Source organism: Parambassis ranga, chromosome 1, assembly GCF_900634625.1.
Source record: "Parambassis ranga chromosome 1, fParRan2.1, whole genome shotgun sequence".
Classification (NCBI taxonomy): Eukaryota; Metazoa; Chordata; class Actinopteri; family Ambassidae; genus Parambassis; species Parambassis ranga.
In genome coordinates, this window is record NC_041022.1 from 14,952,381 (window position 1) to 14,965,630 (window position 13,250).

Sequence of the window (13,250 nt, forward strand, 5' to 3'; positions counted from 1 at the left end):
TAAAACAGGTTATTCACTATCATAGGGGAATTTATTGTAGAAAACATCATGTAGCCCAGTTGTTTATGATTGTTTCAACAGTTTGCAGCTTTATGTGGTCCTGCTCTGGAGCCGGTCCGTCATTTATACGCTAATGTAACTAGAGCTTTCATGGTTGGCATCTGTTCAAGTTTTTACATTAGATTATAAAAGTGTTTGTCACAATTTGTCACTACTAAAGGCAACTGTTGTTTACACATGTCCACTTTTTACAGGTTGAATCTGTTTTTTTTTTACCAGCATCACTGACATGTTGCAGAAAATACAGCTTCTTCAGTGTCTTAAATCCCCCACAAAAACTCTGTTAAAAGCTTTTTCTAACTCTGATTGGATAAACCGGATCAACATTCAGGTCACACACAACACAGATTTGTTTGTGCAATAAACAATGAATGTAGAACCCCTATAAAAGGCTGCTGTGATGTTAATCAACTACAACTCTAAAAAGGTAAGGGTGATAAAATGTTACTTTTAGCACCCTCTTCTGGACAGTACTGGAGTAGCAGCATCTTCTCACAAACATTACAAAAGTCTTTGCTTCCGGTGAGTCAGCTCCACAGAAAATCTGATCATCACAAAGAGCCTCAGTCTGACATGAGTATTGCCTCATCCAGCTGTTCATCATCCAAATTATCATCATTTTCTTCTTCTTCATGACTGTCCTCTGCATCATGCTTTTCCCCTTCTTCATTACTGGTGCCCAGACCTTTGTTAGACACCTTCTTCAGTTTAATATTTGGCAGTTTCTTCAGGTCTCCAGTCCACTCTCTGCCAAAACATAAAGAGCATTTTTTCTTATATCTTGTGCTCAAATCAATTTAAATTTAACACTGTTCCATATTTCCAGGCCTTTTAATCGAGCTGAACAATCACTAAAAAGCTCATCTGCTCACCTGAACATTTTCAGATGCTTTGTATTGATGATGTCTGGGATCTCTGAAAAAAACCCCAACAAGACCGTTTTACACTAATCGTGCAAATCTGCAACATACTGTATGTGTTGCCTGTATGTATTTCCAGGAGGACTCACCGAATCCGACGCCTTCATACTGCGCCCGCTCTCGCTCGATGGTCTGTTTGATGACCGCCTCTCTGGCGCCATGGAGACGACCTTGCCGACCCTTGATGCTGTTCATCAGCTCAATCTGCTCAAGTTCTGAATCGAACCTGTGGAGGTACCTAAACATGCATGGAAAAAAAATACTATAATAATAATACACTATTGTAACACTTTTATGGCTTTCATAACATAATCAGTGTTTAACCTTTCAATAATGTCACAGGCATCTTTTTTTGTGTATGTTGTCTTTGTTGGCTCCAACTGACTCTGGAACCACAACAGCTTTTCACCTGTCATTTGAGAGAAGAGAAGAATGACAGTTTAATACGGCATGAATTTGTCCATACAATATGTCACTCATGATGATGGTAAGCAGGCTTACCAATGCTGCTTAGACGTGTTGCCTTTTCAGTCTTCTGTCTGTACATGACAGAGAAACAAAGTCGATTTAAAGCAGATCAAACCTCTGAATAAAAGCACTAAATGTAGATTATATAACAAGCCTTTAATAAACAGAGTTAAATTGTTTATTATTAGCCAGTAAACCTGTTTTTAGCCAGTGTGCTGTGTGTTTGTAGACCAAACAACAAATGTCAAACAAAACATATTACAAAACACATTTTACTTTATGATTTTGTCAACAATTCAGTTGTTTCAGTGTTATTTGTTATTCACTCACTTTTCTTTCCTTTTCAGTCTAATTTCCTCTCGGGCGAGATAAGCAGCTTTCCTGCTGTACGGGTGAACAACCTTCTCCGCGGCTTTTCCTTTCTGAGTCTTCGGCTGAAATAAAATAATAATAATAATAATAATCAAATATCGTTCAGCAGATTCATCAGATTAATGTCAATGTTCGTGGCAAACACTCTGAACACAGCAGCCGTACCATTTTGTCTGTCTGAAAACACGCGTGGTGCTGCTACTCTGTTGACAACCGGACCGGATATGGAAGCGGTCCGTCGTCAATTTGTGTCCGGGTTCATGCGCCGAAAATAAAAAGGGTTCTGATCCTCTGACTTTTTTTTGAAAGAAATAAAAGAAGGAGAAATTCGTCAACTTAACCTCTCATATCAGCCTCTCCTATTTTATGCTGGTATGTGGACATATTGACAAACATCACGTCTTCCCGTTGTGTATTTTAATCTAATCTCACATTTACTTTCATGTGTATAGCCTATAAATCAATCAACAAAAACACAAGGCTATGTGCTTTGTAAATGTTGATCATGTCAGCAACACTTCCAGTTGAAGCTGACTCAGTTGGATCAGTTCAGACCAGTCGGGCTCCTCCTGCACTGCAGGCTGATTCATGAGTTTAAAAGATCACAGTGCTGCTTGAACTCCCTCATATGACCCAAAACTGACTGACTCAGGCTGTATGACTCAGGAAATGGAATCTTTTCATGGAGATCAGTCAGATATTAACGTCACATTAGTTAAATATTACTAACTGATTTCAGTAACAAGCAGAATAAGCTTTTGGGATTAATTTTGAATGTAATGCAGCTTTTAATATTTTTGATAAAACCTGTTGTGAAATCTGCCTCAGTTTTGCTGTAGTGGCATTCTTAGTTTTTATTGAAGCAATCTGTGAGCACCACATGGCTGACTGATCCCTGCAGCTTTCTGAAGAAAAACAAATCCAAACAACCAAAGAAAGTCAGTGAGCTGTGTCCTGCTGATGATATATATTGTGTTTCTTAAAACAGCACAGTTCCTGTTTGCAGCATGCCGCTGCAGCTCTGAGGAAGTAAAGTAGCTGTGTGGTTGAAGCTGTGGATGCAAATCACTAAAGCACTTTTAACTTTGGTACCCAGCAGAACATCCACCTGTTTGTGTGAAGAAGATCAGATGAACAGGTGTAGAAATAAGCAAAAAACAGACTCACACAGAGACACAAATTCCTGACTGGTTGCCATACAATTTACTGCAGATGAGCATTCTGGCCTTTTTCTGTGAGTTTATTTGGCTCTCCTCAGCAAAGTTCTCTGGATTCCAGTCTCTGTCCTCACATGTGATTGATCGCACAGCAAAACAACGGTCAGTGCATGAAGTGACAATGAAAGAAAGAATCCTAGTCTCTCATTTTTAAGATTTGAACTGTTCACTGTTTGCTCACTGACATATACAGTATTTTCCGCGGGGATCCATTATCATTACATGACTGAACAATATCAGATTTTCTGTTTATTTTTATTTCAAATTATTTTCTGTATTTTACTTTTTATTTTGATTCGTTTAGGTATAAGTCTGTGTTGTTACATTATAAGAGTTATATGTTGCTTAACTTCTTTCAGATTGGAAGTGCAGTGGGCAGGAACTGTTGAACTACATATATTTTGTTATATTGTTGATAGAGGCGCTTGATAAAAATCAGAAACCCTAACGATTGTGTTGAAACACATCACATTTTTACTGTATAAAAAAGATTGTTTTTGAAAGTAGGCCAGCCACCCACAACAGCTCGTAATGTAATCATAACTGCATGACCCTCAGATTCATGATTAGAGATAAGAAAGTGTGACTCAGGAGGCTGCTGCAGGAGACACCAGCAAACACGCACGTATACACATTTATCTAGAGCTCATACAAATGTAAGTTTTTTGCTTTCTGTAAAGTTTGCGCAGCTTCCCCCTCACTCTGCAGGGCCACATACCTAACAGGCAAGAATGTGACACTGCAGCTGAAGCACTGTCAGACTTGTGGCTACAAGCTCACAGCTGATTGCATCACACCCAGCAAGTTATCTGCCTGAGTCTGAGGGTGTGTTTGTGTATGAGAGAGAGAGAGAGAGAGAGAGAGAGAGAGAGAGAGAGGTTTTTTTTCCCTTTTCCTTCTGTTTAACATGTTAGGTCAGATCAGGAAGTATGATGCTCTGACAGCACAGAAGGAAGCGGGCACACAATGGCACTATGTCTGCCTCATGGCCCGGTAACATGAGAGGCCCCCAAATGAAGACCCCTCTGCTGCTGCTGCTGCTGCTGCTGCTGCTGCTGGTCGCTCTGACTGGTACAGGTAGGACTGGGAACACTGGTTTCTTTACTGAACTGAAACAAAGCTGCGCTCTCCACCTTTTTGTCTCCTCCCTGCTTTCCTTGCTGTAGTCCACCTTGTGACTGCGAGCGTTTTGTCTTGACTGAAAGAAACAACAACTTTTATCGTTGATATTCAGAAGAGATAAAAACTTTTATGCCATCAGTTAATGCTGTGAGATGTCATTGTAGTTAGAAAATGTGAAAATATGATTACTTTCATACAGTTGTGGTGTTTAATGTGAAGTGGGTGATTTTCAGTTTTACTAAGCTTCAGATGATCACATTGACCTTTCTGGTTAGAAATAAGAGAAACATGTTCTCGTTGGCTGAAATGTTTTTCTAAGGAACAAATTGCTCAACGTCTCCACCTACACTGATCTGTGAATTTTGCAACAGTTTTGATTTTTGCATCAACCATCTGAAATCATGCAGACGGAAGTCAGAAGTTCCTGTGTGAGATGACTGCTCATGTTTATCTGAAACCGTGCGCATAAATCCACTGTAGACATGACAGTACGGCATATATATATATATATATATATATATATATATATGTAAAATGTAAAGCAGCCTTTTTGCCTCCAGCAGCTACATATATTAAAATTCCTCTAACACATGCACACACCCAGTGACATCAAAGTGCATGACCCTATCATGTGGGTGAAAGTGGATGTTGTTATCGCAGCGATACACACGCAGCTGCCTGACTCACTGTGGATGTAAATTCTCTCTGTTGTGTTGTGTTTCAGCATCATCAGACCCACCGCGCTCAGAAGGAATCAAGGGGAACACTAGCTCAGGAGTGGACACATTCACAAATGGTAGTATATCAGACCAACACACAAGATTTATGTTTGTCTACATAACTGTCACCTTTGAACCAATGATCATCAGGCTCAGTGAGACGTAGTGAGATATATATCTAATGGTTCCTTGTCTTTCTGCAGAAATGCAGCATTTAAATGAATCTGAATCACTGACTGATGCATTACTTTGCTTCTGCAGTGACTGATGCTCCTCGCGTTACAAATGTCACCACTACACAAGATGAAGAGCAGGATTTGAATCCCTTCATCATCATGATCCCAGTGGTGCTGGTGGTCGTCATCATCGGCATGATAGTTTGTGGCATTTTCATAAGCCGCTGGTGCACCAAAAAAGTGGGAAATCAAGGTATGTCATCAGGTGTATTACAGTTCTAACAGAAAAACAAATGTACACATTCAAAATATGTTGTTTTTACATGTTCAGAGCTTTTATAGTAAAATGCCACCTGCTTGTCTTTTCATAGAGCTCAGCAAAGAAGATCCATATTTGGATGGATCCAGCACAGAGAAAGTGCCGATGTAAGTCCTGACATGTTACTTGTCTTTGACGTGTTGGAGTTTACCCTCATAGATCAGAATCAGACATACTTTATTAATCCCAGGGGGAACATTACACCCCAGGTGCTCCATGCATGATCAGAAATAATAACAGGTTAGAAACATAAAACAAGGTAAGGTAGCAACAACAAAAACATCAAGTCAAAAAGTGGAATGCCACAAGCAAGTAAAATATAAAAGCATTTAGTAACCCATCTAATATGCATATAATTACGTTGTACAATTTGATGGCCACAGGTATGCAAGTCTGTTGTTTCTTATCTTTTGTCCACTACTTAGACCAGAAATCATACAGTATTTCAAACTCATGACCTTAAGTGGATCTCATTGCTTTTGTCTGACTTAATCACATCTGTCCTCTCTGTCATGAGGCACTCACGCAGGCTTTTTCACCACCAACATATGTCCTAAAACATGACAGTAAGCATTCTCAAACAACAGGGAGTTCAACTACAAGACAGAATAACAGCTTCAAGTTTGTCGACACTTTGTGTCTTTCAGGCCGATGTTTGAAGAAGACGTGCCCTCTGTGATGGAGCTGGAAATGGAAGAGTTGGACCAGTGGATGAAAAAAGACAGTATGTTTCTGTGAGAAAATTATAATCAAAAAGACAGAGTCAGAGGATACGTCTACACAAAACAGAACCCCTCTAACAATGGAATCCTTACTTAAACTGACGTGGGTGTTTGTCAAAATTTTATCATGGCTGGAAAATATGTGAAATGTCTTGTCGCATGTTCAGCAGCTTGGAGCGCAGTGATGATGCGTTAAGTCAACCCTCTACTAATGGAGCCCTTAATTAACCTTTAATGTGAGCTGGCAGCGTTTATCCAGCAGATGTCACTGCTGCTCTACAGCAGATGGTTTAACGTCATCACAGATGTTTGGTTTAAACAGTTTTTGTGAGATGAAGACGACACTAATGATGAGTAACCTTATACCTTTGTTGTCTAATTTGTGTGTTATAGCTGAAACTGCAGAGGACTCTAATGAGGCGTAGCTGTATTTATGGTGAGCGTACCTTCCACTTGATGAATTCACCTTTTCCTCTTTTTAACACAGATTTTTCACATCCCAAATGTATTCTCATTACTTTGACAAACATTCTATCACACAAACTATGACAGAATAGGATGTGTTTTTGTAGATATAAAAATATAACTTGAATGCAGCTGCATATGCAATTTGTTTTTAAATATGCCTTCATAATGGGGCGGCTGTGGCTTAGGTGGTAAAGTGATTGTCCCCTAACCATGAAGCTAACCCCTTGGAAACCACTTTATTGGATTTGAAGGGTGATCTGTCTCTTTAAGAAAATCTTCTGGTGCCATGTTACTGCAGGTGTACAGGAAGCTTGCTTATAACGACCTGACTCCAAAGATAATAAAAACTTTAATATTAATATGTTTATGGTAGGGTGTGAACAACAAGTATTACAACAACAAAATTTCACACAGTTGGTTTCACAACAATGATAACACAACACAGATCAACAGCTGACTTGGGAAATAAGTGATCTTTCCAAACAATTTCCTTTTTTTTTTGCCTTTTTGTTGTGATGCACCAGCTGCTTTCAGTATAGTTGTGACTGATGAACTGTGACCTTTTCGTCATTACACATGGTACTGTTTGAAAGCACAAACACTCCTAACATCTGTTAGTGATTGCAACAGGCAAGCATGCAAGTGTGGTGCAACTTAGCCCTGGAATATTCTCCTTTGGTGTAAGGGCTGCTGTGAAAGAAAGGGCCAGGTCAAGGTCCACCACTTCACTAACTGTTGACCAACATGCATTTATAAGGCTGCTTTTTCTCAGGGTTTTATTTCCAAAGCTGTGGATTGAAAGTACTTTAATTCAACAGGGAGGCACTCTGTGCACATTAGGTTTCACAAGAGATCGCAAAACAGAAGTAAATGTGATCTTACTGCTGCTGCGGTTGCACAATGTGATGCCATCTACTAGAGCAGCAGCTGTGTTTTATCAAACGTGTGAGATTCCACTGTAGTGGCTCAGAGGCAGACAAACAAAAAAAAAGCTAACTAAATTAGCTTTTTGAAGCTAATTTATATGCATGAGGGTGATTGATAAGTTTGTAGTCCAATGTAAAAAGGAGAACATTTTTAAAAACTCTAGCACAGGATTTGCATTTACACAGCTAGTACTGCAGTGGTGACAGTCCCTGTCTCATACGTCCCAAACGTCTAGATGACACTATCATCTTGCAGCCAGTGTTGTCCATTTTTCTGACAGTACTGACCTGTAATTGTCAATTAATTTAAAAGAGAAATATCATTATCATGATGTTATCAACTCTAAAATGCTTTATCATTTTTTTTTTGCTATTGATAAGCTGGCCAAGCATCTGTGTACAAAATGTATATCAGCTCAGCTTACGCAGAAGGGAAAGTGTGTCGTCTGTTGTAGTTGGTTGTGAGTCATGTATGTGTTGCCCTGAGTGATTATTCTTTCATTGTGTGTTGACATCATGGATTACTATGTATGCTGGTGATGTCAGCAGTCTATTCAAATTGTCGGAATTTTTCCCCTTTAGTCTCTCTGCTACTTGATGACTCACGTCTGGAGTTCACAGAATTAACAGGACTGACCTCTGACCTCTCTCCCATTATGTCTTCACTGCAGGTTAAACAACTCTCTTTTGCCATGCCAGGACATGTTGCCAACAAAGCACCATTTTCTGATACTCTGACCTTTTTTCTATAATTCATTCATAACCACAGGGAGCTAATTTGACTGTCAGGAAGCAGGAGTACAACACAACACAAGGAAGCAGCTCCAAGTTTTATCTTTGGTGGACTGGAACATACAACCACTGCCTTTGTTAGAAAGTCTCTTTTGTGATATTATGCAGTATTTTCATGCCTGTAAAATGTGTTAACCTGTCATGTCAGGTACATGAATAGTATTTTATGTTTCATTGATACTAATTGAAAAGTATTTCACCTATTAAGTGCAGATTCATACAGTTAAAGCGTGTGTGGTCAGTGCAGCAGGCCAGTCCTTCTCACAGTTCCTCCTGATTGCCTTCCTTCGGCTGAAAGCCTCTTTGTTGTACAGTATTTACACTGTGACTCCTTCCAGCTGCAGGTTTTAAAGGAGCATTATTCTCCAGAAGATTGGAGGAATGCATCACAGAGAAAAGGCCTTTGGTACTGCATGCCTGTGCCGAGTAGTTTTATAGTTTTATTTTGAATCTCAAAACCTTGTGAGTGAGTCTTTGGATTCTGAGGCTTTTGGTAAATTATTGCCCATCCTTGGAATAGCTTTCTAAAAACAGTTACTGATCAGATTTTTCTCTTAACTCTCTGACTGAATGCTGCGTATTTTCAGACTTGTTTCTAGTCGTAACACTGATCTAAATGTGTGTCAGCCAGTATTGTGCAGGATCTTGAAGTGTAAACACAGTATGGTACAGTAAGATACTATTTTCATCAAACTACTTTGTAAATATTTTATGTTGTCTTGTTGAAACTTTTAATAAAATGTCAATAGATAAAATCTCTTTGCTGTCACCTGTCAGCCATTTTTTACCTATATGACATCACAGTCATGATTTTTTTTAATTATTCTTAACGGTTTGTGGGGAATTCATGTAAATGTCCTCAGTTGGGAGCAAACTTTTCCAATTAATTCTCACATGATATGAATGCCTAATTACTTATTACTGATTGACATGTAAGTATGCTAATGCTTGCATCTCTTTTCATGCTCTCATTATATTCTCTTTTACTGAGTAAGAGTGAAAACAACAGTTGTTTTCTGTTTACAGCTTAACTTTAAACTTCAAACATGTGTGCTTGCATTTAAAAACCAATATAGATAAAAATGTCAGGGCTGCAGCATAAACAACACTTGTTTCTGTCACTGTGTCGGCTCTCACGTAGCCTATGCTGATGTAAATTCTTCGGTTAGACTCAGCTGCCCTGCTCTTCGAGCCCTTTATGTCTGACGGACACTTTTGAAACGCTGATAGGATTCCAGAGAACTATCTAAAGGAGCGAGGACAGACAATCTATGCAAACCAATGAATACAAATGAGACATATAGTAAGTTTGTCTCTTCTTTTCCATTCACTTTCTTCATAGGAGACCTGTCTGTTACTACACAGACAACTCAACACTGACATTCTCACAACTGGAATATGGTTTACACAGATGTATCAAGTGTGTTGCAAAATCTCTCGTCTTACCCAATAAGCTACCGACCAGCTACGAAACTGTCAAGTCTTCACAAGCCTTGCAGGCTTTTCCAGAAAACTGTGTGTGTAACCAGATCACACCTGTTTCTGACTCCCAGACTGCTTTAGGAGTCATTAAAGGGTCATTTATGCTTAACATTCACCCTGTGAAACATCATCTGTATTTCACCATCATTTGACACTCTCTGTGTGCCTCAGCTTGAGCTTGAAGGAGAATCTCTGCATTATAACTTAGTTTCATTACGGGATTCCCAGGATTCAATGCATTTGAGGTTTGGTTATTAGGTACTAAAAGTTCATATATTTTGACTCCTGATAGAGCTTTGCTCATCTCTTTTGATTCTCCCCCAGCTTAAAGGAGAACGGAGTTCTCTGTTAATATTAGGCTCTTCATGGCCTGCTGACTTCATTTCTGACCCTTCAGTCCCATGTGAGGCCTGTTCACCACAAGAGATCCGGAGACAGGGATTGTTTGTTTGCTTCAGGCTTAAAAGTAATTTTAGACTCTAGGAGAACCTGCCAGAAGAATTAAGTCTGGTTGAGTAAGGATTATTCTTTAAGTCTCTCTTATCGGAGTACATGCACAGCACATTTTATTTGAAAATTACACTTGCACTACTATGATTTTACCCAAGTAGTTTTTTTTCCAACTTAAGCTGTACAATTGAATGTCTGGTATTGTCCTTTATCTGTTGATTGGTTGAATTTTATTTTATATGTGTTTTTATGGTGATTTAAAGCTAATATTTGCAAAAAAACAAACATTTCCTAGTTCAAATTTCTCCCCTGTGAGTATTCACTGCTCTTCTTAGAACTTCTTACATGTTTGTAAGCTTCATTTCTTTGAACCAGACAAACAAAACAAATCTGTCTTATGGCTTGACACCTAGACAATGATGGTGATTTTGACTTTTCTCAGACACCGGCCTCGCTGAGTTTGTCACTTATTCCTCATGTGACCATTTCTTTTTTGTTTTTGCATTAAGCACATTGTAGTGTGACTTTGCACAAAAGTGTGCTATGACAAGTTTGTTTTAAGACAGATTTGTTGCCTTGCGTAAAGCACATAATAATAATATATATAAAATAATAATTTCAGATATGTGTGGTGTAGCGGTGTAGTCAGTTTTACTGACTGCGTGTGAAGGCAGCATTAGAGCCAAACTGGTTCATGTGTAAATAAAACTGGAAAACCTCTAATCAAACATGAGTTTATAAAACAGTATTGACACTTATCTCACTTCACCAAGTGGCAGCGAAATCTCACACCAGGTCTGTATATTGTTTAGTGTGTGGGAGGACAGGTATGTTTATAACTTTGATTAAAGGCACGTCTGTCACAGAGAACAGAAATATTATGTAATACCCCAGAGGACACATTCATAACATCATATTTGCAGTGACCCGTCTCTTTGAATTTACCAAGCTTAGTTGACTGAATCACTGTCTGCCCAGCAGGCGCTCCTGCCGCCTGTCACACTCTATCAGCTCCATTTCACGGCCACACCGGCATCCCTGCTTGTTTGCCTTCAAGAGCTGTGATGTTACAGACAGAACATCGTCCGTCTGTCACCGTCATCATTTAGCTGTAGCAGCGTTTGAGTGGAAGGCACACAATAGACCAGGGCATGTGTGTGTGTATCATTACAGAATAGCATGAGTTTTGTGGTAAACACTTTAAACTGCCAGTCGCCTCCAGTGAGGACATCATTTCCTTTTATGAGTTTGAGACTTACTTTTTTAATCAAAAGTTGCACTTAAGACATTAGAACAAAACATCCTTGTTGATTTTGCCTTTCTTTACAAGAAATTTAGGCTTTAGGCAAAAGAAAAAAAATGATACTACTAGCAGGGGAACTTCCCAGAACAGTATGGCTCTCTAAATTATCAACAGTTTTTTAACCAAATGTGTATATGTATTTCTGGAAGAATTCAAATGATAAAGTCAGAGTTTAGGGTCACAGACACAAAGACAGTAATAGCACATAGGAATATTGCAGTTATAATTCCAGACTGGTTCAGATTTTGGAGTAGAGACTCTTAAAGGAGCACAAACAGCAGCTTTCAACCCCTCATTTAAGACTATTTAGAAACAAAGTGTGGCTATTTACAGTCATCTGGTGTTTCCAGGGTGTGATTTTCAGTTTTCATTGACGGGATGCCAGCCTCAATTCCACACTTCTCAGGATCACATGTTTGGTGCTTAGTGATATCTCAGGGTTTCAGACTCTCCCTGGAGGATCCAGATACAGGGCATGAATATGACCATGAGCCAAAGCTAACCATAGCTGGCACTGCAGGACTAAGTTGAGCAGCAGCTGCAGCGGTACACTAATCCACAATAGCTTTTTTTTCCTCTTCTGCCTTTGAATAAATAAGGCTCAATATACTGGGAAGAATGAGGTTAGGCTTTTTTTTTAAACTAACACTGTTACCAAACATTTTTTTTAGCTTTTATTTGACAGTGGTGGGAGATATTAAGCATACACTTTACATTCTACTTATTTTTCTTCTTATTGTTGTTGTTTTTGTAATTTTACAGTATAACGTTGAAAACAACAACAACAACAACAACAATATAAAATGTATCAAAATTCTAAATGAAATAGGTAAAAATGCAACATCTGCCCTCAGACATGTAGTTAATATAAAGATTAGCCTTTATTCAATAACATTAAAGTAATCCAGAGCGCACATTAATACGTCACATTAGAGCGCCTTAGAGCAAACAAAAACGTTCCGTCATCATATTGCGACAGCCATTCTCTCTAGTCGGTGGAGAGCCAGGAGACGAACAAACCTGGCGCTTGTTGAAGAAGCTGTGAACGCCAAAACACTCAACTGACACGCTTTTTGGGCCCAACTTGTGGATTTTTCCTCCTATAATGATCGGAGGCCGTCATATTACGCCCATTAAATGACCCGAGTTTATGGGTCGATCAACACACTTGTCAATTTGACACAGCAGCTAACCTTAGCGGTGTTTTACTAGCCTGCTAACACTACACGAACTTGGGTTGTGGACTGCCTTGTAGAGGCTAGTTAGCTATTCATGCTAACGTGCTAGCTTCTGGTAGTCAGGTGCAAAGTGACTGGCTGCTGGTGGGAATCCAAGACACGAAGAAGCATTTGCCTCCAGCGTTAGCTTCTTCAAGCTCCATAGACTATCTCTCTTTGGATTACCTGCCCAAAGGAACCGCCGGGGAGGCCTGCAGTCTTTGTTGATCTTCACATTTCTGAGGTAAACACACTGTTAAATTGCAAAGAGCATGAGTACAACTGTGAAATCTTGCAGTAGTAGACTAGTAGGAAGGGGCCTAGCATTAGCCAGCTAACGCACAACTCGTTAGCTAGTTGTTAGCATTGCTAACGCTAGCCAACTTATTTACTGTGGAGCTTCTTAGCACTGTAAGAAGTTTAAGTTGGCAGATGTAGCTCTCTGTAGCTGATCGCCCTGCGCAAACTAAAGTTGGTCGAGTTTGTTATGTGTGTTGGCTAACTCTCTTGCCAACAC

The 13,250-nt window shown here is 39.4% G+C and overlaps 3 protein-coding genes across 3 annotated transcripts in view; 2 read left to right on the forward strand and 1 right to left on the reverse strand.

The window, feature by feature from the left end:
* Window positions 1–12: 12 nt before the first annotated feature.
* LOC114442423 (translation machinery-associated protein 16-like) lies at window positions 13–2,131 on the reverse strand. Its single transcript, XM_028415948.1, has 7 exons — window positions 1,986–2,131; window positions 1,779–1,882; window positions 1,482–1,519; window positions 1,305–1,389; window positions 1,070–1,218; window positions 933–975; window positions 13–807 (listed from the first exon to the last, which is right to left on the reverse strand). The coding sequence occupies exons 1-7, from the start codon at window positions 1,986–1,988 to the stop codon at window positions 624–626; spliced, it is 606 nt and encodes a 201-aa protein (XP_028271749.1). The 5' UTR covers window positions 1,989–2,131; the 3' UTR covers window positions 13–623.
* A 1,775-nt stretch (window positions 2,132–3,906) lies between these two features.
* Window positions 3,907–9,040, forward strand: tmem154 (transmembrane protein 154). Its single transcript, XM_028418147.1, has 7 exons — window positions 3,907–4,114; window positions 4,884–4,955; window positions 5,140–5,307; window positions 5,426–5,480; window positions 6,021–6,097; window positions 6,489–6,531; window positions 8,161–9,040. Exons 1-6 carry the CDS (start codon window positions 4,012–4,014, stop codon window positions 6,518–6,520), a joined length of 507 nt encoding a protein of 168 aa, XP_028273948.1. The 5' UTR covers window positions 3,907–4,011; the 3' UTR covers window positions 6,521–6,531; window positions 8,161–9,040.
* Window positions 9,041–12,503: 3,463 nt separating this feature from the next.
* LOC114451385 (F-box/WD repeat-containing protein 7-like) overlaps window positions 12,504–13,250 on the forward strand; it is a 28,752-nt gene continuing 28,005 nt past the window's right edge. Inside the window, exon 1 of the mRNA XM_028429978.1 lies at window positions 12,504–12,977. The gene's annotated coding sequence lies outside the window, so the exon portion shown is untranslated. The remainder of the gene's footprint in view (window positions 12,978–13,250) is intronic.